At 38.8% G+C, this 27400-nt stretch overlaps 1 protein-coding gene and 1 pseudogene across 3 annotated transcripts in view; one reads left to right on the top strand and one right to left on the bottom strand.

Annotated features, from left to right (window-relative positions):
* Positions 1-27400, top strand: part of LOC102391055 (cell surface glycoprotein CD200 receptor 1) — a 60156-nt gene that overhangs the window by 23408 nt on the left and 9348 nt on the right. Inside the window, exons 3-9 of one of the 3 annotated variants that reach the window (XM_006074020.3) lie at positions 7073-7129; positions 11018-11335; positions 11455-11706; positions 15364-15469; positions 16018-16063; positions 17254-17356; positions 18653-18710. In XM_006074020.3, the coding sequence (XP_006074082.2) occupies positions 7073-7129; positions 11018-11335; positions 11455-11706; positions 15364-15469; positions 16018-16063; positions 17254-17356; positions 18653-18660 (890 nt within the window). In that variant the 3' untranslated portion in view covers positions 18661-18710. Of the gene's footprint in view, positions 1-7072; positions 7130-11017; positions 11336-11454; positions 11707-15363; positions 15470-16017; positions 16064-17253; positions 18317-18652; positions 18711-27400 lie in introns of those variants that run through there. The other 2 variants (XM_025284084.2, XM_006074019.3) reach the window with 2 other exon arrangements.
* Positions 24180-25695, bottom strand: LOC112585564 (annotated as a pseudogene).

The raw sequence follows: 27400 nt of genomic DNA, 5'->3' as shown, positions 1-27400 counted from the left end.
GGCTTACTGTGCTGCCCAGCATCACAAGAGAATACCATAATGCATTATTGTTATCCTAGAAAGCAATCAAAATCCAAAATTCAAAATACAGTTTCTACTTGAATGCATATGGCTTTTGCACCATTGTACAGTAAAAAAAAGAAGTCCTAAATCACACTATCCCAAGTTGGGGACTGTCTGTATATGTACATACTGAAAGAGTTAGACTTCTTATGTTAATGTGAAACTATAATCTTTCTAAACTTAAAAGAAAATTTGGTTTCATATGAAGAAATTGAAGACAGAAAGCATAGAACCATTAATCAGAGCTTTAAATGATTATTGTACTACTTTGGTATATACAAAGCTTCAAGAAGGACTAAATAAGAGAGATGCTTTCTTTTATAATTGAAGACATGATACTTGATGTGAAATTGAAATTCTAAAGGAACTAGATACCAAATGGAGATAATAAAACTGAATGACTCATTATAGCAATTAACTAAGTTTAAAAGATGTATCCAGTATTATAAAAATGATCATAGGACTACTTCTGAAAACAAGCATAATATTTTTCTTTTCTGAAAAATATAATTTTAGCACACTTAAGAGTACACTACAACTTGTGGGTTTTATCTCTGGTATGAGAAATTGCAGGGAAAATTGACTTTCTTCCCAAGGTATTTTTCTTTAGACAGTGAATGTTGCTTAGTTGCAGGAGAATTTTGTGTCTGGTTTAAGAGGCAGAATTCTCCATGGGCCTCCAGTTCAGTTTAGTTCAGCCACTCAGTCATATTCGACTCTTTGCGACCCCATAAATTGCCGCATGCCAGGCCTCCCTGTCCATCACCAACTCCCAGAGTTCACTCAAACTCATGTCCATCGAGTCGGTGATGCCAACCAGCCATCTCATCCTCTGTCGTCCCCGTTTCCTCCTGCCCCCAATCCATCCCAGCATCAGAGTCTTTTCCAATGAGTCAACTCTTCGCACGAGGTGGCCAAAGTACTGGAGTTTCGGCTTTAGCATCATTCCTTTCAAAGAAGACCCAGGACTGATCTCCTTTAGAATGGACTGGTTGGATCTCCTTGCAGTCCAAGGGACTCTCAAGAGTCTTCTCCAACACCACAGTTCAAAAACATCAATTCTTCGGCGCTCAGCTTTCTTCACAGTCCAACTCTCACATCCATACATGACCACTGGAAAAACCATAGCCTTGACTAGATGGACCTTTGTTGGCAAAGTAATGTCTCTGCTTTTGAATATGCTGTCTAGGCTGGTCATAACTTTCATTTCAAGGAGTAAGTGTCTTTTAATTTCATGGCTGCAATCATCATCTGTAGTGATTTTGGAGCCCCCCAAAATAAAGTCTGACACTGTTTCCACTGTTTCCCCATCTATTTCCCATGAAGTGATGGGACCAGATGCCATGATCTTAGTTTTCTGAATGTTGAGCTTAAGCCAACTTTTTCACTCTCCTCTTTCACTTTCATCAAGAGGCTTTTTAGTTCCTCTTCACTTTCTGCCATAAGGGTGGTGTCATCTGCATATCTGAAGTTATTGATATTTCTCCCAGCAATCTTGATTCCAGCTTGTGTTTCCTCCAGCCCAGCGTTTCTCATGATGTACTCTGCATATAAGTTAAATAAGCAGGGTGACAATATACAGCCTTGACGTACTCCTTTTCCTATTTGGAACCAGTCTGTTGTTCCATGTCCAGTTCTAACTGTTGCTTCCTGACCTGCATATAGGTTTCTCAAGAGGCAGGTCAGGTGGTCTGGTATTCCCATCTCTTGAAGAATTTTCCACAGTTTATTGTGATCCACACAGTCAAAGGCTTTGGCATAGTCAATAAAGCAGAAATAGATGTTTTTCTGGAACTCTCTTGCTTTTTCCATGATCCAGCGGATGTTGGCAATTTGATCTCTGGTTCCTCTGCCTTTTCTAAAACCAGCTTGAACATCTGGAAGTTCACGGTTCACGTATTGCTGAAGCCTGGCTTGGAGAAGTTTGAGCATTACTTTACTACGTGTGAGATGAGTGCAATTGTGGTAGTTTGAGCCTTCTTTGGCATTGCCTTTCTTTGGGATTGGAATGAAAACTGACCTTTTCCAGTCCTGTGGCCACTGCTGAGTTTTCCAAATTTGCTGGCATATTGAGTGCAGCACTTTCACAGCATCATCTTTTATGATTTGAAATAGCTCCACTGGATTTCCATCACCTCCACTAGCTTTGTTCGTAGTGATGCTTTCTAAGGCCCACTTAACTTCACATTCCAGGAAGTCTGGCTCTAGGTGAGTGATCACACCATCGTGATTATCTTGGTCATGAAGATCTTTTTTGTACAGTTCTCTGTATTCTGGCCCCCTCTTCTTAATATCTTGTGCTTCTATTAGGTCCATACCATTTCTGTCCTTTATTGAGCCCATCTTTGCCTGAAATGTTCCCTTGGTATCTCTAATTTTCTTGAAGTGATCTCTAGTCTTTCCCATTCTGTTGTTTTCCTCTATTTCTTTGCATTGATTGCTGAGGAAGGCTTTCTTATCTCTCCTTGCTATTTTTTGGAACTCTGCATTCAAATGGGTATATCTTTCCTTTTCTCCTTTGCATTTCACTTCTCTTTTTTTCACAGCTATTTGTAAGGCCTCCCCAGGCAGCCATTTCATTTTTTTGCATTTCTTTTCCATGGGGATGGTCTTGATCCCTGTCTCCTGTACAATGTCATGAACCTCCATCCATAGTTCATCAGGCACTCTGTCTATCAGATCTAGTCCCTTAAATCTATTTCTCATTTCCACTGTATAACATAAGGGATTTGATTTAGGTCATACCTCAATGGTCTAGTGGTTTTCCCTACTTTCTTCAATTTAAGTCTGAACTTGGCAATAAGGAGTTCATGATCTGAGCCACAGTCAATCCCCATCTTGTTTTTGCTGACTGTATAAAGCTTCTCCATCTTTGGCTGCAAAGAATATAATAAATCTGATTTTGGTGTTGACCATCTGGTGACGTCCATGTGTAGAGTCTTCACTTGTGTTGTTGGAAGAGGGTGTTTGCTATGACCAGTGTGTTCTCTTGGCAAAACTCTGTTAGCCTTTGCCCTGCTTCATTCCGTATTCCAAAGGCAAATTTGCCTGTTACTCCAGGTGTTTCTTGACTTCCTACTTTTGCATTCCAGTCCTGTATAATGAAAAGGACATCTTTTTTGGGTGTTAGTTCTAAAAGATCTTGTAGGTCTTCATAGAACCGTTCAACTTCAGCTTCTTCAGCATTACTGGTTGGGGCATAGACTTGGATTACTGTGATATTGAATGGTTTGCCTTGGAAACAAACAGAGATCATTCTGTCATTTTTGAGAATGCATCCAAGTACTGCATTTCGGACTCTTTTGTTGACCATGATGGCTACTCCATTTCTTCCAAGGGATTCCTGCCCACAGTAGTAGATATAATGGTCATCTGAGTTAAATTCACCCATTCCAGTCCATCTTAGTTCACTGATTCCTAGAATGTTGACGTTCACTCTTGCCATCTCCTGTTTGACTTCTTCCAATTTGCCTTGATTCATGGACCTAACATTTCCAATTTCCTATGCAATATTGCTCTTTACAGCATTGGACCTTGCTTCTATCATGAGTCACATCCACAACTGGGAATTGTTTCTGCTTTGGCTCCGTCTCTTCATTCTTTCTGGAGTTATTTCTCCACTGATCTCCAGTAGCATACTGGGTCCCTACTGACCTGGGGAGTTCCCCTTTCAGTATCCTATCATTTTGCTTTTTCATACGGTTCATGGGGTTCTCAAGGCAAGAATACTGAAGTGGTTTGCCATTCCCTTCTCCAGTGGACCACATTCTGTCAGACCTCTCCACCATGACCCGCCCATCTTGGTGACCCCATAGGACATGGCTTAGTTTCATTGAGTTAGACAAAGCTGTGGTCCATGTGATTAGATTGACAGTTTTCTGTGATTATGGTTTCAGTGTGTCTTCCCTCTGATGCCCTCTCACAATACTTACCGTCTTACTTGGGTTTCTCTTACCTTGGACGTGGGGTATCTCTTCATGGCTGCTCCAGCACTCACTGGAATACCTGTATTAAGCATAAAGTCTCTTCTACACTCTAGTCCACTGAGAACACTGAAACTCAAAATGCTTGAAGACCTTATTCAATTATGAAGACACCACTTAATGTAAGACCAAGCTCCTCCAATAGAATCACCTGGTACTCACACTGATTTCATTATATCTCATAAAAACTAATGTGACAATATTCCCAGACAAGATGACTAACATGAAAATTCACTGATATGGCAACAGCTTAGTTCAGAGCATGAAGATCATTTTGCTCTGTTACTAAAAGTAACAATTTCTATGGGGCATATGAAGTGAAATCCAAAGGTAAGAAGAAAAGTCTTTAAATATCTCCTAGAAGACATCAATCAAGGCTAGGTTCTTTGAAGTTTCCATTGATAACAAACAATCTATATCTTTAAAATAAGGAGCATGGTACTTCCTTGGCAGTCTACTGGTTAAGACTCCTCACTCCCACTGCAAGGGATGTGGGTTTGACCTGTGGTGGGGGAGTAAGATTCTGATTGCCATGCACTGAGGCAAAAAAAAAAAAAAAAAAAAAAAAAAAATTAGGGATAATGATTGGTGACAGCCAGACATGTGAAGAACTGATGCTGAAGAAGAATTCTGTTTAACAAGAACCAGAGAATATTATGGTTGGGACACTTTCTTCCAGAAACAGCAGGTCTCAGGGCTGCAAAGGCCAAAATGCTCACAAGAGAAAGCCTTCATAGGCTTCAGTAGCCTTTGTCTATTATGGTAGCCATCTTGGAACCACCAGACAGCTCCCTTTTAGCTGGGAATGGGCAGGGTTCATTGTGGTTTTCTTACTTATCAGAATCCTATTGGGTGTCCTCAGTATTGCCACTCTTCACTCAAAGTAAGGAAAGAAAGAATGCAAGGAAGAAAGGAAGGAGTTGCAACATGGTGAAAACAGAATGACTCAGCTGGTAGAGAATCTGTCTGCAGTGCAGGAGACCCAAGTTTAATCCCTGGGTTGGGAAGAGCCCCTGGAGAAGGAAATGGCAACCCACTCCAGTATTCTTGCCTGGGAAATCCTAGGACAGAGGACTCTGGCAGGCTATAGTCCATGGGGTCACAAAGAGTCATACACGACTTAGTGACTAAACCACCAACACAGAAATAGAATAAGAAATTTATTTAATTTGTAGCAGAACTTGGGGTTGTCACTGGAGATTTAGTTTATCTTTAAAAGGCAAAGTAAGCAGAATAAAATAGAATATTCAGTGGATGTTTATTGTTTGTATTTATAAATGTTGTCACTGTAAGAAATTACAACAAACAAAATACTGTACTTTAAGTCAAGAGTTAGCAAACTATAGCCCATGGGCAAAATCCAGCTGGCTGTATATATTTGTAGATAAAATTGTATTGGACAAAGCCATGGACATTTGTTCCTTTATTATATGTGCCTGCTTTCTTGCTGCAACAGCAGTGTTGAATACTTGCAGCAGAGACCATATGGAATGCAAAGCTCCAGATGTTTCCTTTTTAGTCCTTTGGCAAAGCTATACTCTGTGCAATGATAGAGCTTCAGAATCTAGAACACCTAAGACATAACTTGATTTCAGTAATCCCTCTGAGGTCAACTTTGATTTCTTATCTGTTTCTGGAATAGATAATCACAGTATGAACTAAATTTAGTAGTTAGAATCTCATTCTTTGCCTTCTTTCCAACCCAGTCTAATGATACTTAGCTACCTAGAAAAGCCAAATTATTTTAGAAGCCTATTCACTGCTGGCTTCTAAGACCTTTAATTTAATTTCTCTGTTTATTATGTTGTAGAATTGAGTGGAAAATTAGAATGGGGAGCATAAAGAATATTTTTAAAAGCAGGAGAGCACATTGAATGGTGGTCTTATAAATTCAGAGGGAGATATTTTCAGGTTTTTAAGTCATAAGAAGCATTCTGAAAGTCATTGTTGTTCTTTAAAAAATAGTAATACAAACATATTTTTCAGAAAGCAAATTTGAAGTAGATTGGGACTATCTTCAGAAACTCTATAGAACTCAAGAGAAGGAATGCATGTAGATCTTAAGAACTAAGGAATTGGGAACCTGAGTTAGGTTAAGTCTGCCATCTCTCTCTGCTTCTGCTTCATTCTTCCCAAGGTTTATTAGTCAGGGTTCCTCAGAGAGACAGAACAGGATGTATGTGTGTGTTGGACATCCGAGAGAGAGGGAGAACGAGAGAAAGAGGAAGAGATTGATTTACTTTATGGAATTGGTCCAAAATCTGCAGGATCTTTGGAGACCCAGGGAAGAGATGCAGATCAAGTCTGAATGCAATGTGCTGGCAGAATTTCCTTTCCCATGAGGTCAGTCTTTTCTGTTAAACCCTTCAACTGATTGGATGAGGCCCACTCACATTATGGAGGGTAATTTACTTTACTCAAATTCTACCAATTAAAAAATATCTTTGTAGAAACATCTAGAATAATGTTTGACCAAACATTTGGGTACCATGGACTAGCTAGGCTGACACATGAAATTAACCATCATAGCAGGAAATTGGGGAAGAAAGAGGGATGAACTATTATTCTTCTGTGTTGGTTCTTGAGAAAGTACTTTATTTGTCCAGCTGTTTGAGATGCCCACTACTGGTCTAAACAATTTTAATCAAGTAGTGGCATCTGTAAAAAAGACCACATAATCAGCCCAGCTCATATGAGGTGTGCATGATGGACCAATACATTATGGCTAGGTAAGGATAGAGGCAGTGTTACCTTGTACAAAATCGTTTTAAGTATAAAATGAGATATTGTGTAAATGGGAAATCATTGATTAATAGCTTACAATGTAATTTGCAAATGTTAACATGTTTTTCCATATAATGATGTAACAGCTTCTAATTTCTGTATTTCAAGGATTTTTGTGTAATTTTAGTTATGGTTCATTGATTTTCTATCATGTTGTACACAAGCTCTTGTGGAAAAAAGAATGGTTTTTACTCTAAGTTTCTAAAATTGATTTCATCTATTTCTCTCTGAATATTTTCTAGTTTCAACAACTTCATCTACGGAAAGAAAGCAGAGCACTGTAACACTTTATGCAGAAGGTAGTATGCCTGTATTTTTTTGTTTCTTTACTTTGAGGCCAGTACTGAAGCATAGAATGCTGAGCTTCCTTAGAAACATAGTGGTCTGGACTCTGTTCTAATCTTGTACCCAGTTAAAGAATATGGTGATCTGAATGCTGTAAGATAAGTGACTTGAATGACTCCACCAATCCTCCCCTAAAGCAATTCGATTCCACTGAAAGATTATGGAGTTTTCTCTGTCATGCACTGTGCTGGGCTTTGTGGGGACCATAAAGATTAGCAAGACGAAGAAGACTATCAGAGAGCCCTCCAGGGAGCTCTATTCTGTGGGGGAACCCAGACAGAAGCCCAGATATCATACAAGCAGAAGAGGTAAGCACTCACATCAAGTGTACCAGGAGTGTAGAAAGGGAGTGGTTAAACACCAAGGCTTAGACAAGGCTTCATAGAGGACGTAGCATGTGAATCAGGTCTTAAAGAAAGAGTTATTTTAATAGAAAAATAGCATTATGTTGGGCACCTTAGAGAGTGAAAACAGTGTGAGAGATGACATGGAGGTGGAATTGTGCTTGGTTTTTTTTTTTCCCTGCAGTGAGGGGACAATGTAGTGGGTGATAAGATTGCAAAGTGAGTCAGTGTGACAGAGGGCTTTTGAAGCCAATAGGAAGACATTCAAACTTATTCTTCAGGCAGTGAAAGATGACTGGAGGGTTTTAGAGTTGGAGTAATTGTATTATGTTGTGGAATGATGCATTTTAAGGTATGAATTGAAGGGAGAAGAGTTTTGAGACAGAAGTTAGGTGCCTGACGATGGGGGCTTAATCTAGGGTAGTGAAAGTCACTGAGTCATGTCCAACTCTTTGCGACCCCATGGACTATGCAGTCCATGGAATTCTCCAGGCCAGAATACTGGAGTGCATAGCCTTTCCCTTCTCCCAGCCCAGGGATCTTCCCAACCCCGGGATCGAACCCAGGTTTCCCACATAGCAAACAGATTCTTTACCAGCTGAGCCACAAGGAAAGCCCAAGAAAACTGGAGTGGGTACCCTATCCCTCCTCCAGGGGATCTTCCCTACCCAGAAATTGAACCGGGGTCTTCTGCACTGCAGGCAGATTTTTTACCAACTGAGCTATCAGGGAAGCCCTAAGGTAAGGTTGTGAGAAAAGAAAGGAAATGCCTCAAAGCCAATAAGAATTTGTGTGCAAAAGGCTGAATGAGACTGGAAGAGATATATAGACAAAGGATGCAGAAAAGATGGGATGTGGCTGCTGGTTTGGGAGCAAAGAAGAGACTATTTTTTTCTCAGGAAGTAGGGTGTGCAATCACCCTAGATGATCTTATATGGAGAATATATTTGTTAAGTGCCAAATCCACTGAGTGTTGTGGAGGTACTGGCCATTGGTAAATTATCATTTACCAATGATAATTTATCATTTTATCATTTTAATCCTGATAATTTATGAATAAGTATGAAAAAGGAATGGTATGGAGAAGGAAAGAAGAGGATGAAGAAAGGGGGGAAAATAACAATAACATTAGAACTATCAATATAGGTGAAGGGTGATTGGCTTGAAGGTCACAGAATGGAGGAAAGTGAAAGAACACAGAATATCTGCTGTGCTTGGAATCCTCACTGATGGAGTTATTTCTTGATACTGTGCCCCTATTCAAATGTGTGCTTATTTGGTTACCACATACTTCCCTTTAAAAAACAGATTCAGATCTTGAGGATATATATTAGCAAAAACATTAAACCTTATACTGTTTACCAAGGTAAAGTTTGAACATATGAGAACACAAAAGACCGTTCACAGCTTGCTATCTCACTGGTCTCTTATTTTTTTGGTTTTATTTTAAGCATCATTCCTTTATGCAGATATAAGCTTCCCACAGCCAACCTCTAGCAGATTTCTAACAAGCCATATTCTTGCTTGTCTCCAAGTCTTTGCCAAGCTGGAGGTTCTCACTATGAGCTGATGTCACTTCGAGTGATGGAAACAGCATGGGTTTAACTGCCCTCTTGGCTGGCTGGCTGGCTGGCTAAGTCGCTTCAGTTGTGTCTGACTCTGTGCGACCCCATAGACGGCAGCCCACCAGGCTCCCCTGTCCCTGGGATTCTCCAGGCAAGAAGACTGGAGTGGGTTTCCATTTCCTTCTCCAATGTGTGAAAGTGAAAAGTCAAAGTGAAGTCGCTCAGTTGTGTCCGACTTTTAGCAACCTCATGGACTGCAGCCTACCAGGCTCCTCCGTCCATGGGATTTTCCAGGCAAGAGTACTGGAGTGGGGTGCCATTGCCTTCTCAGATCTACTTTAAAATCCTCCTCCTTCCTTTATCTAGTAATATGATATTTATTTAGCCATGAAATGAAAAGGCTTGAGTACATCACGGAGGAGGCAGATGACATCAAAAGAGGAGAGAGGAAATATTAAATGCAAAGCTTAGAAACATAAGCTTAAGCTTCATTCACATAAAATTTTTGTCACACCACAGCTGGTTTTGTTCATGTTAAACTGATGAAATCACTGACACTCACCTTCGTTACAGGTGACTTGTACCAGATACACCTCTCAGCAAACCCCTTTCAGTCAGGGACATGTCAGTTTATGGGAGAGCATGAGCTTCTACATTGGGAAATGCTTGCCAGTCTTAATTTTTATTTTAAAATATGGAAAAATAGGTCAATGCTATGTTTAATCCTGACAATGATATTAAATATATGAAAACAAGATCTGTGAACAAGGTTCACAGCAAACTATCAGCGAGTATTTATGTGAATGACTAGAAAGGAAGGTGAACTCATTGAAAGACTATATATTATACTATCACACATTTGCAATAAAATACTTTTATAGAAAATTTACAGAGGAAAATAATCCTTGTTTTTCATTTGATTTGTATTTATATACTATACTACTTTTTCTTCCTCTAGAAAAATACTTCTAAGCATCTCTTACAGCTTGGCATTGTCATTTTTCATTTATGTGAGATGGTCCAACTAGTGAGATCACAGATTATTTTAAAATCTGTTGATTTAACTGCTTTTGTGATTCTCTGAATAAAAACTAAATAAAAAATTCCAACTTCTCCAGCCTGAATGTCATAGCTATTTTTAATGGAAGTACCATATCTTTCCAGGTTTATGTTTGTCTGAAGTGCCACCCTTAAGAGTAGGATGCTTGGGGCTGGTGCACTGGGATGACCCAGAGGGATGGTGTATACAGGGAGGGAGGTGGGAGGGGCGTTCAGGATGGCGAGCACGTGTACACCCATGGCAGATTCATGTTGATGTATGGCAAAACCAATACAATATTGTTAAGTAATTAACCTCCAAATAAAATAAATAAATTTAAATTAAAAAACACTAATAGGCATGAAATCACACACACACAAAAGAGTAGGTATTTAGTTCTGATGTTACTGATTTTTCATTTTCATCAAAACTTGGGAGGAGAAAACCACATTACTAATAATTCCATTTTCCCCCTTAGAGCATGAGTTGTATGGTAAATCTAATAGTCTCTTTGTCCAAAAGATTAGATTTAGAACACTGTCTTTGTCTTTTAATTCAGATTCTCTTTTCTCATCACTTTGTTTCATAGATATCAAATCTTCTGATTTAATTTCATAACACTTAAAAAATCATCATACATATAATACATGTTATTTTCCTAATGATACAGGAAGAAGTTGGTTAATCATTGGATGGATTTAATATTATACTTTATATATATTTCATGAATATTATTTCTTATGTAAGTCTAATATTTCTGGAAAAAGACCACCTGCAAAGTAAATTTTAAGTACAATTTCATGTAATATGTTGGGAATAAATTTTGACACATCAAGCATTATAAAGCTTTTCTCTTATTATTCTCTGTTTGTGTGTTTATGTATGTGTTTCCAGTTAAAACTTCACTATCAGTACGAGTGGATACAAAAGCTGTGCTCACTTGCCCTCCTGTGCTGTGGACAAGTGTGTTGGTAGTAACATGGGAAATGGTCCTCAGAGGTAAGCCGCCCTGCTTCAGAGCCTACAGACGTGATACAAATCAGACCACGAGAGGAAACTGTACTGACAAGAGAATAACCTGGGCCTCCAGACCTGACGAGAATCCTGCCCTTCAGGTTGATCCAGTGACCATCACTCATGATGGGAATTACACGTGTCAAATAGTAACAAGTGATGGGAATTTCCAACATGAGTATCACCTCCAAGTGTTAGGTAAGGAACGTCATATATTGAGGTGTTTCAGATAACCAGATTTTGGGCTGAAACAAATCTCTGTCTAAATTCCATGTCCCATGTGTTAAGACTGAAGCATTTCCCCTACAATTCTGCAGTGCCCCCGGAGGTGACCCTGATCCAAACTGAGAAGGGAACTGCAGTGTGCAAGGCAGCTGCAGGGAAGCCGGCTGCACAAATCTCCTGGACCCCAGAGGGGGATTGCGTCACTGAGCAGGAGCCTTCCTGGGACAGCGGCACAGTGACCGTCCAGAGCACTTGCCGCTGGGGGGGCCGCCATGTGCTGAACGTGTCCTGCTCCGTCTCCCACTTGGCTGGCAGCAAGAGTCTGTCCATACAACTGAGTCAAGGTTAGTAATTTTTCTAGTCTTATTTTTGATTTTTCCGTTCTTTAGGAGGAGTTACCTTAAGAAAGAAATAGGAGTATGCGAAGAAATTTCATTCAAGGATGTCATTTCCATCCTCCACTTTATCTCCGTCTCCTCCTCAAAGGAAAGGATTATCTAGAAGAACAATACAAAAATTTGTTGTAAAAAGCCATATTATAGAATGAAGTTTATTCTACTTTTTTTTTTTAAGTTGTGTAGAGCAGCTTCCAGGATTTCAGTTGCCCTACGAGGGACTGAACCTGGGCCATGGCAGTGAAAGCCAGAATCCTAACCACTAGGCTACCAGAGAACTCCCAATTTATTCTTCCTTTAATGTTCTCTTCTGTACTAATAAATTGACTTGTATAGTGTACTTTTACACAAATATTTAAATGGTTTTAATAGAAGGATAAAGGGTAATTTTAAACAACTAATTATAATTTTATTAGAAGAATAAAGTTGCTCATAAATTACCTTCATGAATTTTCAGTCTGGTAGAGTTTTCTCCTCATGGTTTTTCCAATGAAGTTTCTTTAATGTCTTATAATAACGTCTATGATTCAGTTCATTACAGTTTAGTTTCTCTGCTCTCTGCACCCATTCTACTCTAATTTCTTGTTATAAAAATATTGTTCTAATCAGCCTAACTCATATAGTTTAAAATCTGTGTTGTCTATCATGTCTAGACAAATATATCATGTAAAATGTTAGCCCTCTCTGATTCTCCATCCCCCCTGCTCCATTCTTATAAACAACTTTCCAGAGACAAGTACTTTCAGATCTTAAAGTGTTTCTTCTAGTATTTGACTCAGTTTTTATTTTTTTTATTTTTTTTTAAATTTTATTTTATTTTTAAACTTTACATAATTGTATTTGTTTTGCCAAATATCAAAATGAATCCGCCACAGGTATACATGTGACTCAGTTTTTATTAACAACATGGCTATGTTGCTATTTCTTAATATAGCCAATTTAAACCTAGTGTGCATGTGTGCGTGCTAAGCCATTTCAGTTGTGTTGACTCTGTGCGACCCTATGGACTATTAGCCCCTCAGCTCCTCTGTCCACGGGATTCTTCAGGCAAGAATACTGGAGTGGGTTGCCATGGCATGCTCTCCTCCAGGGAATCTTCCCAACCCAGGGATCAAACCTGTGTCTCTTATGTCTCCTACATTGGCAGGCAGGTTCTTTACATCTGAGCTACCAGGGGAGGTCTTTTCTCTGAGGCTATTCAGACTCTGTAGAAAATACCTCTCCAATCTCTTACCTTGGAGAAATAATCCTGACTATCTGAGAGTGTTCTGAGAGAAGGGAGGAGAGGGGTGTGTGTAAGTGTGTGTGTGTGTGTGTGTGTGTGTGTGTGTGTGACTATTCAGAACTCAAACTTTCCTTTAAAGACACTTCATCTCCACCCTACATTATATCTGAATCTTTGACTCGAATTTCTCCAGTTCATCTTCTTTGGGCCAAACTTCCTGTTTTCTGCTGGTTGGGGAAGTGTGGTGACCTGGTTGAGTGGGGTGGGAGGAGAGTTGGCAGCCTATCTGTTCTTCATACAGAACTTCAAGGAAGCTTCCAACTTTTAGTTCCACACTTCACTCCTGACATTCCCCTTTCTCCGTATTTTTTCCTCCCTACTCTAGAGTCTTCTTGGATTCACTAAGGTTTATACTTATTTCACTCTGAATTATTGGCCATTCTTCAGTTCATCTTTCACGTTAAAACAAGTTGAAATCTTTCATCTGCTCTTATCTTCATCCATAATCTCTTTGTCTTTGCAAGTCTATACTTAAAAAAAAATTCTGCGCTCAGGGCTGGTGCACTGGGATGACTTTGATGGATGGGATGAGGAGGGAGGTGGGAGGGGGTTTCAGGATGGGGGACACAGATACACTCATGGCTGATTCATGTCAATGTATGGCAAAAACCACTACAATATTGTAAAGTAATTAGCCTGCAATTAAAATTAATTAATTAATTTAAAAAATTCTCTACTGATATTTTAGTGTTAAGAAAGGAGAAGAGGAAAATGTTGGGTTTAAAGCATGATTTTCTAAAGTCCATTCTTAAAGTTTGTGTATATATATATATATATATATATATATATACACATATATATATAGTTTGGCAGTGTTTACTGAGAAGAGTAATGCTCCCGGTTATGTATGAAGTCCGACCACTCGGTATTACAATATGACATCATGTTTATAGAATCTCAGAATTGGAGCGAGTCTCTAGTCCAGTCCCACCCAATGCAGGTATGTCTCCCACACAGAGTGGACCTTTACCTCTGCTAGTACACTTCCAACAAAAGACAGCTCATTAGTTTGAAAGAGAGGGCTTCAAAACACTATTGTAGTTTTTAACTGTAAAACAAAAATTTTCTTCTTTAAATAAAAATTCAGTGTTTAAAAACAAAGTATTGAAAGAAGGTGGACTGCAGCCTCCACTTACCTCTCTCTCTGTCCCAGCCACATTCACGCAACTTCAGGAGCACAGTCTTAAAACCTCTCAGAGTCGGCCAGGTCCTTTGCTGACTTCTCTTGTCAGATTGAGCTTATATTTCTGCCAGCAGTTAGTGAATAGTATAAAGTTGTTGACATGCATTCAGTTCAGTTCCAATGCCTTGGAATAGAGGTGACTTCAGAATTAGGGTTATTTTTCCAAATACTTTTCTTACAATTCCCTGTTCATTTCTGAATATTGGAGATGATCAATACTCTGTTACTGTAACAGAGAGATCTAAATTTCACATCTCTCCTACAGGAATTCACTAAATGAATCCTTAAGGCAACAAAATCCTGATCCAAGATAATGTCTGCTGAAAACTCAAGAGTCTGAAATGATAAAGCAATTTTATTATAACAATTATTTGAACTATTAATGGGGCAAAAGTTTTAAAAATTAAATCACAGAAATAAATTTCATGTACTATAAGACATTCTTGTAGATGTAAATATATATACATATATTTTTAAAGTAGACTTTTATTTTTAAATAGAATGATAGCAATATTGAATAGGAAGCACAGACAGTTCCAATAAAACCCTTGTCCCTACACATGCACGGTCTTCCTGTCTATCTATTGATCATCCCCCACACTGCAGTGGTACATTTGTTATAATCAATGACCCTACCTTAATGTACTATTACCACTCAAAGTCCATAGTTTACATTAAGATTCACTCTAGGTACATGTTCTATGAATTTTGAGAAATGCATAAATGACATACATTCACCATTATTGTATGGTATAGAGTAGTTTCACTGCCATAAAATCCTCTATGCTCCACCTATTCATGCCTCCATCCACCCTGACCTTTAACAATTCCTGATCGTCTTACTCCATAGTTTTGCCTTTTCCAGAATGTCATATTGTTGGAATCATGCAGCATTTAGCCTTTTCAGACTGGCTCCTTTCATTTAGTAATATGATTTTAATAGTCCTACATGATTTCATGGCTTGATAGCTCATTGCTTTTTACTGCTGAATAATGTTAAATTATTTTATTATGCCAGGGAATTATGCCAGGGAAGCCTAGCATGCTGCTGTCCATTAGGTCACAAAGAGTCATACACAGCTGAGTGACTGAACTGAACTGAGTATTAAATTATATATTCTTGTGTCTATATTTACAGGTGCTGAAATACCAGCACACTTAAAAAATTTATATATCACTGCCCCTATTTTTATTATCTTGATCGTCGCGGGATCCATTTGGCTTTTGAAAATCAGTAGCTGCAGGTACTGACTGATGCCTTCTCTTCTCCAGCTTTATTGGGTTAAAAAGAAGTCAGAAATATGGAATTGACTAGGTAAAATTAAGATTTTTAACATCAATTCTCCCATAATCAAGAAGTGTACCCTGAAAATAAAATACATGGTCTACTCTGAATGACATGGGGGATTTTTCTAGGTTATTTAGATATGCAAGCATAGTGAATTAGGCTGTCTGGGGCAGGATCTTGGGAGAGACAGTGCCTGCTATTTTACATTTGGGAAAAGAATTACAATAATTAATTTCATATACCAAAAATGAAGTGTTGCATATATTCCATTACACAAGGTTCTTTGCATAATTTTACTTATCTTTCCAAAATTCAGAATTATCTTATTTGAATGTGTTAACTGCTAGCAGCATTCTTTACTCATATCTGATAGTTCATTTCTGACTTATTATAGTTTCTATCAAAATGAACCATAATTGTCAACAGCATACTCTTTTGTTTTCTCATTTTCAATCTGAATAATCGTGGTTTGACATTTATTCTAGCTTATTTTTATTTTTGCAGAAAATGTAAATTGAAAAAAACAGAGCATACTCCAGTTGTTGAGGAGGTAAGATTAAAAAGAATATTTGCAAACTTTTAAGCCATGTAGTCTGAAAATCTAGTCAGTTAGTTCAGTTTAGTCGCTCAGTTGTGTCCAACTCTCTGTGACCCCATGAACCGCAGCATGCCAGGCCTCCCAGTCCATCACCAACTCCCAGAGTCCACCCAAACCTATGTCCATTGAGTCAGTGATGCCATCCAACCATCTCACCCTCTGTCATCCCCTTTTCCTTCTGCTCTCCATCTTTCCCAGCATCTAGTCACATAATTTGTAATTTGCATCAATATTAGTATTTTAATTAAAAAGAAAAAATTCTAATTCTACAATACTGTAAGATGTACTTATTTTGTTAATTATCCACCAAGCACTATTTAAACACACCCCAAATCCATGTTTTTAAGAACTGCATCCTACAAAAGACATCATGTTAGCCTCGTTTGGACTGTAATCTTTGGAGAAATTGAGTTAGTATTTCTTCTTCCTTTAAACCATCTCTAATTCTTGATTTCCTTTTCTCAATACCATCATCATTTCTGTCTTACCTAAAGTAAAAGTGAAAGTCACTCAGTCGTGTCCCACTCTTTGAGACCCCATGGACTATACAGCCCATGGACTTCTCCAGGCCAGAATACTGGAGTGGGTAGCCTTTCCCTTCTCCAGGGGATCTTTCCAACCCAGGCATCAAACTCAGGTCTCCCACATTGCAGGCGATTCTTTACCTGCCAAGCCACAAGGGAGGCCCAAGAATACTGAAGTGGGTAGCCTATCCCCTCTCCAGTGGATCTTCCTGACCCAGGAATTGAACCAGGGTCTCCTGCATTGCAGGTGGATTCTTTACCAACTGAGCTATCAGGGAAGCCCTTTTTACCTAAGTTTAATACTTATCCAGCTCTAGAATCTACTATAACAAGTAGTTTACTAAATCTTTGACACTCTCTTCTGAAATACTCCTCACGTCACTTCACTCTTCTACATTCCTACTTTCAGGCAACTGTTATCATCTGACACTGAGACATAAATAATCAAAAAATTTTTGATAGTATATTAGAAAGTCTTGCTTTTATGTCCATGCAGACTCACAGACCACTATTGGTAGACACTAAAGTTGTGAGCACTTGTTAGAAAAGCACAGGTAGTTAGGATTTCTGTTTTTTTTTTTTTTTTTCAGTTGAATTTAACATTGGGTTATATCTTAGGATGAAATGGAGCCCTATGCCAGCTACACAGAGAAGAACAATCCACTTTATGATATTACAAACAGGGTGAAGACGTCTCCGGTGTTACAAAGTGAAGTTGATGGTATGAATCTCCATACTATTTATGTGCCTAGCGTGTAGCACCAGGACAAATGAATCAAGATGCAGTTACAGATACTGTTCTGATTTTCTTAGAGTTCTGGAATGGAAAGCCTATTTTGAAACTAGCTTTTCAAAGATTCTTAGAAGACAGAGACATTATAGAGGATTTGCATTTATATCTTTATACAGTTGAACTTTTAGAATTTTAGCTGTTACTGGCTAGTTCTTTAAACTGATATTACAAAGAAAGCACATGCTCCTGATAAAATATTAAAATTGTTCAGTATGGTAGATGATGAAAATCGAGTTACCTCAAATAACTTCACAGAAGGAATAATTACCAACAGTTTTATGTAATATTTGAGGAAATTTCTATGTGCACATGTCATACCTATAGGTGCATTGTATATGTATACACTTATATGCCCACTTACATATTCATACACGTATATCCTTGTCAAGACAGAAATAGAAACATAGCATAATTTGTTCTTTACTTATAGAAAGTTAATAATATAATATATCTTAAAGATCTTTTGTATCAACACAAGCAGAGCTACCTCACTCCTCTTAATGGTTATGTATAATTCCATTGTATGTAATGGAATTGAATTTAATTAACCCTGTGGTGGACATTTCGATTGTTTTGTTTTGCTATTATAAACAATACTACATAGAATGTTTCTTGTGGATTTATCTCTTTGAATGTGTTTGAACATATTTGTAAGATAATTTCCTTGAGTGAAATTGTGAGGCCAAAGGTTTTGTGCATCTTTATTACTGACTGATATGTCAATATTATTGACTGCTATGTCAAATTGTATCAATTTATATTCCCTCCAATCCTGTTTGAATGTGCCTTTTCTATTATTTTAATACCTGTAAATTGTCAACCTTCTGTTAGCAAATATAGGATTATAATAAGAATTTCACTATTTAATAAAACTGAATTTATATTTTCCTTCCGTGTATGCATGTGTGCACATGTGTGTGAGAGAGAGAGAGGAAGAACACACATGAGGACATTAGCTTCTTCTGAACTTATTAAATCTCTAGAGCGGTATTGCTAATACCTAATAATGTGATCAATTGGAAAAGTGTGTTGTTATGGTATACATTTTATTGTGATACATTTATCAAATAACAAATGTTGATTGACTTGTTGTTTTTTCAGTTTTTGAAATTTAATTTTCAGTATCATTTTTCCTGCTGTGAAGTAAACATTTATTTTTCATAATGAAATATATTTTTCATATATTAAAAATTATTAATATATTCCCAATATTTTATTCCTTAGAAAAATAGAGGAAAAACTGGAAATAGAACTGCCTTATGACCCAGCAATCCCACTGCTGGGCATACACACTGAGGAAACCAGAAGGGAAAGAGACACATGTACCCCAATGTTCATCACAGCACTGTTTATAATGGCCAGGACACGGAAGCAACCTAGATGTCCATCAGCAGATGAATGGATAAGAAAGCTGTGGTACATATACACAATGGAGTATTACTCAGCCATTAAAAAGAATACATTTGAATCCGTTCTAATGAGGTGGATGAAACTGGAGCCTATTATACAGAGTGAAGTAAGCCAGAAAGAAAAACACCAATACAGTATACTAACACATATATATAGAATTTAGAAAGATGGTAACAATAACCCTGTATACGAGACAGCAAAAGAGACACCGATGTATAGAACAGTCTTTTGGACTCTGTGGGAGAGGGAGAGGGTGGGATGATTTGGGAGAATGGCATTGAAACATATATAATATCATGTGTGAAATGGGTTGCCAGTCCAGGTTCGATGCACGATGCTGGATGCTTGGGGCTGGTGCGCTGGGACGACCCGGGGGGATGGTGTGGGGAGGTAGGGGGAGGAGGGCTCGGGATGGGGAGCACCTGTGTGCCTGTGGTGGATTCATTTTGGTGTGTGGCAGAACCAATACAATATTGTAAAGTTAAAAAACAAACAAACAAACAAACATGATTTAGTTAGAAAGCTACTATGTCATGTCATGCCACAAGCATTATTGAACTATGTAAGAAGGTTTTACATATTCATTTTCTCTGCGTTATAGTTAAAAATCTATGTGTTTTTTCGTGATCTGAGGAAGTAGCTGGCATAGGGCCCTGGACTCAGTAAGAAAGTCACTGGCTTTCTTACTTCTTTTATAGAACTACGAACTTTGCTTAAAACATGACTCTCATACCTTAAAAAAGGTTTGGTTTTTTTTTTCAAAGAAAACAAACTTTCTTTAAAAAATTATTTTTTGTGTGGAACCATATTATATAAAACAGAGATAAGTATAAAGCCTTTTAGCCAAAGGAGTGGCCAGAGGTCCTGAACTTGTGACTTCTCAGTTCCTCAACCCTGCAGTGACCCCTGTGGGACCTTCCCCTTCTATGGGACATAGTTTGGAAACTAACAGTTATGTGGTAATCCTTCTACTAAACACCTATAGGATAAAAACTTGCTGGTACATTGAAAAAAAAAATTAAATTTTTTAACATGGTAGAAATTAAAACAAAATCCATTCATGCTTTAATTGTGCCATTAGAAACATTTGACAGCTATTTTGTTTTACTAATATGTTTGCCTCCCTGAAGACATTTTGGTTACTCTAAACTTTATTCTTAAAATGATTGTTAATTTATTTTGGATATAAAACTACTATAGTGGCACTTGACACGTGATATTTTAACCAAACCATTTTGACGAGGTCAAGAAAACAGTCCATTAAGTTTCTGCATATAAATATTACCAAGAAGTGTGCACAATAGACATTATAACCCTGTCTTGACATTTTCTTAATTCTTCATCCATCCCTTTATTGGGATGAGGTTCACTCTTAGGTTCAATATCTGTTTAAATATTTTACATTTTTTTTAAATTTTATTTTATTTTTAGACTTTACATAACTGTATTAGTTTTGCCAAATATCAAAATGAATCCGCCACAGGTATACATGTGTTCCCCATCCTTAACTTGATAATGTCAAAACAATCATGTCAAATAACATCATAGTAAAGATGTCAAGATAATTTATAATGTCAATTTACACTTTTTAGGAAATAAATGTATTAACCTCTTCTACTACAGGGGTGTTAAACATTGTTGAAAATCCGAATTATGTGGGGAAATACAAAATAATAAAGATTCCCCAATTCCTCTCTAGATCTGCTGAACCAGAAAATCTAGTGATTGGACTTAGTGTGTCAGGTTTTCCAAGAAGCAGAAGGTAATATGGAGTTCAGTTCGGTTCAGTTCAGTCGCTCAGTCATGTCCAACTTCTTTGCGACCCCATGAAGTGCAGCACACCAGGCCTCCCTGTCCATCACCATCTCCCGGAGTTCACTCAAACTCACGTCCATCGAGTCGGTGATGCCATCCAGCCATCTCATCCTCTGTCGTCCCCTTCTCCTCCTGCCCCCAATCCCTCCCAGCATCAGAGTCTTTTCCAATGAGTCAACTCTTTGCATGAGGTGGCCAAAGTACTGGAGTTTCAGCTTTAGCATCATTCCTTCCAAAGAACACCCAGGGCTGATCTCCTTTAGAATGGACTGGTTGTATCTCCTTCCAGTCCAGGGGACTCTCAAGAGTCTTCTCCAACACCACAGTTCAAAAGCATCAATTCTTTGGCGCTCAGCTTTCTTCACAGTCCAACTCTCACATCCATACATGAATACTGGAAAACCATAGCCTTGACTAGATGGACCTTTGTTGGCAAAGTAATGTCTCTGCTTTTTAAGATGCTGTCTAAGTTGGTCATAACTTTTCTTCCAGTGTTACTCACTTATAAAAGCATCTTTTAATTTCATGGCTGCAGCCACTATCTGCAGTGATTTTGGGGCCCCTCAAAATAAAGTTTGCCACTGTTTCCACTGTTTCTCCATCTATTTGCCATGAAGTGATGGGACCGGTCAAGCAGGAGACGGCAAGAGTGAACGCTGACATTCTAGGATTCAGCAAACTAAAATGGACTGGAATGGGTGAATTTAACTCAGATGACCATATTATCTACTACTATGGGCATGAATTCCTTAGAAGAAATGGAGTAGCCATCATAGTCTAAAAAAGAGTCCAAAATTCTGTACTTGGATGCAATCTCAAAAACTACAGAATGATCTCTGTTCATTTTCAAGGCAAACGATTCAATATCATGGTAATCCAATTCTATGCCCCAACCAGTAACACTGAAGAGGCTGAACAGTTCTATGAAGACCTACAAGACCTTTTAGAACTCACACCCAAAAAAGATGTCCTTTTCATTATACGGGACTGGAATGCAAAGTAGGAAGTCAAGAAACACCTGGAGTAACAGGCAAATTGGGCCTTGGAGTACAGAATGAAGCAGAGCAAAGGCTAATAGAGTTTTGCCAAGAGAACGCACTGGTCATAGCCAACACCCTCTTCCAACAACATAAGAGAAGACTACACTTGGACATTACCAGATGGCCAACACCTAAATCAGATTGATTATATTCTTTGCAGCCAAAGATGGAGAAGCTCTATATAGTCAGCTAAAACAAGACCGTGATTGACTGTGGCTCAGATCATGAATTCCTTATTGCCAGATTCAGACTTAAGTTGAAGAAAGTGGGGAAAACCACTAGACCATTCAGGTATGACCTAAGTCAAATCCCTTATGATCATACAGTGGAAGTGAGAAATAGATTTAAGGGGCTAGATCTGATAGACAGAGTGCCTGGTGAACTATGGACGGAGGTTCGTGACATTGTACAGGAGACAGGGATCAAGGCCATCCCCAAGAAAAGCAAAAAGCCAAATGGCTGTCTGAGGAAGCCTTACAAATAGCTGTGAAAAGAAAAGTGAAAAGCAAAGGAGAAAAGGGAAGATATACCCATTTGAATGCAGAGTTCCAAAGAACAGCAAGGAGAGATAAGAAAGCCTTCCTCAGCAATCAGTGCAAAGAAATAGAGGAAAACAATAGAATGGGAAAGACTAGAGATCTCTTCAAGGAAATTAGAGGTACCAAGGGAACATTTCATGCAAAGATGGGCTCAATAAAGGACCGAAATGGTATGGACCTAACAGAAGCATAACATATTATGAAGAGGTGGCAAGAACACACAGAAGAACTGTACAAAAAAGATCTTCACGACCCAGATAATCACGATGGTGTGATCACTCACCTAGAGCCAGAATCCTGGAATGTGAAGTCAAGTGGGCCTTAGGAAGCACCACTATGAACAAAGCTGGTAGAGGTGATGGAATTCCAATCGAGCTATTTCAAATCCTAAAATATGATGCTGTGAAAGTGCTGCACTCAATATTTAAGCAAATTTGGAAAACTCAGCAGTGGCCACAGGACTGCAAAAGGTCAGTTTTCATTCCAGTCCCTAAGAAAGGCAATACCAAAGACTGCTCTAACTACTGCACAATTGCACTCATCTCACACTCTAGCAAAGTAATGCTCAAAATTCTGATGGGACCGGATGCCATGATCTTAGTTTTCTGAATGTTGAGCTTAGGCCAACTTTTTCACTCTCTACTTTCACTTTCATCAAGAGGCTCTTTAGTTCTTCTTCACTTTCTGCCATAAAGGTGGTGTCATCTGCATATCTGAGGTTATTAATATTTCTCCCGGCAATCTTGATTCCAGCTTGTGCTCTCTCCTGCCCAGGGTTTCTCATGATGTACTCTGCATATAATTTAAATAAGCAGGGTGACAATATACAGCTTTGACGTACTCCTTTTCCTATTTGGAACCAGTCTGTTGTTCCAGGTCCAGTTCTAATTGTTGCTTTGTGACCTGCATACAGATTTCTCAAGAGGCAGGTTGGGTGGTGTGGTATTCTCATCTCTTTCAGAATTTTCCACAGTTTATTGTGATCCACACAGTCAAAGGCTTTGGCATAGTCAATAAAGCAGAAATAGATGTTTTTCTGGAACTCTTCTTGCTTTTTCGATGATCCAGCAGAAGTTGGAAATTTGATCTCTGGTTCCTCTGCCTTTTTTAAAACCAGCCGGAACATCTGGAAGTTCATAGTTCACGTATTATTGAAGCCTGGCTTGGAGAATTTTGAGCATTACTTTGCTAGTGTGTGAGATGAGTGCAATTGTGCGGTAGTTTGAGCATTCTTTGGCATTGCCTTTCTTTGGGATTGGAATGAAAACGGACCTTTTCCAGTCCTGTGGCCACTGCTGAGTTTTCCAAATTTGCTGGCATATTGTGTGCAGCATTTCCACAGCGTCATCTTTCAGGATTTGAAATAGCTCAACAGGAATTCCATCATCTCCACCAGCTTTGTTCATAGTGATGCATCTTTTGGGGGTGTTAGTTCTAGAAGGTCTTGTAGGTCTTCATAGAACCATTTAACTTCGGCTTCTTCAGCATTACTGGTTGGGGCATAGACTTGGATTACTGTGATATTGAATGGTTTGCCTTGAAAACGAACAGAGATCATTCTGTCATTTTTGAGATTGCACCCAAGTACTACATTTCAGACTCTTTTGTTGACGATGATGGCCACTCTGTTTCTTCTAAGGGATTCTTGCCCACAGTAGTAGATATAATGTTCATCTGAGTTAAATTCACCTATTTCAGTCCATTTTAGTTTGCTCATTCCTAAAATGTTGACGTTCACTCTTGCTATCTCCTGTTTGACCACTTCCGATTTGCCTTGATTCATGGACCTAACATTCCAGGTTCCTATGCAATATTGCTGTTTACAGCATTGGAACTTACTTCCATAAAAATGAAAAGGCAACTTATAAAATGGAAGAAAATATTTGCAAACCATATTTATAAGATGTCAGTATACAAAATATAAATAAAGAATTCATCCAACCCAACAGCAAAAACAAAGCAAAGCCAACAACTTCAATTTAAAAATGGACATAGGACTTGAGTAGACATTTTTCCAAAGACATAAAAATGACCAGATAGAATTTTTTTCAAGGAGACTTTATTCTCTACAAATCTTTGAGAGAACAGGTGTTCTTGTCTTATACAGCTTCCTATAGATGATAGAAACTTGCCCTTCAACTTTGCTTTTTGACTTGCTTCTCTGCACCCATCTAATCAACTAAGTGATCCATTTATTTTCTCAACTCTCTCTCATTTGCTCTCCGTTTTCTACCTAGTCTCCCAGGGACACATGTACACCTTCCATTACTCCAGCATCCTGTCTCTCACCTCTTAAAACTGCCCCTTCTCTTCTCCTTTGCTCCCATTACAGATTTTCTTTCCTTTCCAAGAAATTGCCTTAATTAATTTGTTCAACTCTATTCAATGCTTTATACTCAGTTTCACATTGAGAGTAACCTTTAATAATCTGAAGATAGAATTCATTTGTTTAAAGGAAACTCTTTATAAACCTTGCTAGAAATACATGTATCAGAAACACAGAAGTTCGGCATAATACATGGCTTACTATTTTAAAGTAGTTTTTTGGAGAGGGCAGGGCAGAGGAAAGTAGCTGGTACTTTAAGGAAATGTTAGAGACCATAGGGAAATGTATTCACTCTTTCAAGACAACTAACATCATCATCTCTCAGTTGGGTCATTGGAGGGACAGCCTCTTCCGGTCATGAAATTTGCATGACAAATGTTGATTGCAAATGTGCGTTAATAACTGTATAGCAAGGAAGATTCCAGGTAGCAGAAAAGCACATGCAGACAACATTAATTCTGGAGTTCCAGCAGTGATGAGGTGTTCATCACAGCCGGGTAGGAATCACTGAGGAATGCAGCGAAACTGGCCATGCCAGCATTTACACATGAAACACTTCATGGGCAACCAGGTGTCATGGGGCATAGACCCACACACTTCCCTTAGTGCATGTCAAGCTCACGGTTCTCTCCACAGAGGGAGAATAGGTATAAAAGGACCCCAGAATGCAGGTTCTCCCATTCAGGGTAGCAGGTTCTATTTAGCCCCTTAAGGTTCTGGATTCCCACGGATTATGTAAACTGGGAAGGCCAATGATGAACCATTATCTCTGAAGGGCTGGTCTCCCTGTAATGGATGGGTAAGTTTACGGTGGCTCAATCCAGCAACTAATCCCAGTTCAAATGCTTTGGAAAAGGCCATGATCAAAATCACACTGGAAGAGATGTGCTCCATCTTCCCTTGGTCCATGGCCCACAGATCAGTGCTAATAAATGTTTTGACTATAACCTTCAGGGAGATTCTCCTTCCTCAGCCATACTTGACTTTCAATTTTTTTTTAATTGAAACTTTTAGTGAGATAATTATAGATTCACATCCAAGTGAAAGAAATAACACAGAGATCTCATGCACCATTCCCGGTTTGCCCTAATGATAACATTATGCTAAATAATAGTATAATATCACAACCAGAGGACTTCCCAGGTGGCGCAGTGGTAAAGCATCCATCTGCCAATGCAGGAGACATGAGAGACGCAGATTTGAGCCCTGGGTCTGGAAGATCCCTTGGAGTAGGAAATGGCGACCCACTCCAGTATTCTTGCCTGGAAAATTCCAAAGATAGAGGAGCCTGGTGGACTATAGTCCATGAAGTTGCAAAGAATCGGACATGACTGAGCACACACTCACAACCAGCAAAGTGCCAGTAGTAAATTTAATTCACCAATTAAAAAATCCAAACTTTTATCTTCAGATGTATTGAGGAATGATCTATCTGGTGACAAGAATCTGATCCCAATGCTTTTTTTCTACAAGAAATTTTCATTAATCGTTTCTTTGGGTAATCAAAGTGAAACCTATGTTAACCATTTGTTAATAAAACAAACCCAAATGAAAGGATTACTGTCTGTTTAAGTAGATGTAAGGAGAATTTATCGGAGAAGGCAATGGCACCCAACTCCAGTACTCTTGCCTGGAGAATCCCAGGGATGGGGGAGCCTGGTGGGCTGCCGTCTATGGGGTCGCATAGAGTCGGACACGACTGAAGCGACTTAGCAGCAGCAGCAGTAGCAAGGAGAATTTATAAGCAGAAACTCATGCCCCTCAGTCTTCACTGACCCCTTTTACATAGAAAACCCATGTTAACACTGCAGTGAATCTGTAGATTGCTTCTCCCACCCCACCACCCTCTATTTTGTGGCAGAAGGCACCATATTCTAAAATGTTTTAGCTAGAAACAGAATAAAGAAAAAAGAAATAAAGCAGAAATTATGAAGTAGAAGAGGGTAACATTATCTGCAGGGTGTGAACGTGTGAGGGTGAGTGTGCAGGCAGTTCGGGCAGAGGCAATGAGGACCTGGCCTGGCTCACAAAAGATCTGAGCTTGTGGAGTGGGCAGAGGTGTCCCTGTCAGGGATGGCATAGCACCAAGGCCATGTTCAGAAAAAAGCAGTGGGGCAGCTGTGGCTGGAGCCAGGTTGGAAGTGCCTGAGAAACGTCAGGTGCAGCATTATCATGGTACCTGGTCCCCTCCCTATCTGTGGAAGTGCAGGGCTTGTGCATAGGACTTGCTGGATGGATCAGAGTAAAATTGCACCAGCTGGGCTTTAATTCCGGATTGCAGACTGATCCCTAGCCCCAGCCCAAGTTTGGCAGGGGGTCATATGAGTGGAGAACTATTAGTATCATGGTCTTTATGAGTGTTTTAAATACTCTGTATTTTTTGTATTAAAGTGTATACTTCTAGAATGAGAGATCATGTTTGGCTTCTGTCACAAACCACACAACAAATTACCAAACACACACACACACACACGACACAATGCAAGGGAAGGAAAGCTATCCATGAGAAGATCATCGTGTCTATCCTGGTTGTACAGCTCTGTCATTGATCAAATTAGGATAAGTTACTTCTCTACTTCCCCATTTATAAAAATGAATATACTGATGCATGTCTCATAAGACTCATTTAAACATTATCTGGGATATAACTCAATTGATTACAATTAGATCTGAATAGTGGGTCAAATGCATATATTTCTCTGGAGAGAAATAAATGTATATAAGCACAAATCAGGAAGTTCAGTCATTATCACCTAGCTCTCCAAATAGGAAATGCTTCCTCTTAAATTTCTCGTAAGCTGCAAACACAGTGGAGTTAAGAGAGCAGGGGATTTCTCATTAG

Source organism: Bubalus bubalis, chromosome 1, assembly GCF_019923935.1.
Source record: "Bubalus bubalis isolate 160015118507 breed Murrah chromosome 1, NDDB_SH_1, whole genome shotgun sequence".
NCBI classification, from domain to species: Eukaryota; Metazoa; Chordata; class Mammalia; order Artiodactyla; family Bovidae; genus Bubalus; species Bubalus bubalis.
Note: the sequence above shows the minus strand (reverse complement) of the source record. Positions and strands in the feature narration are given on the sequence as shown.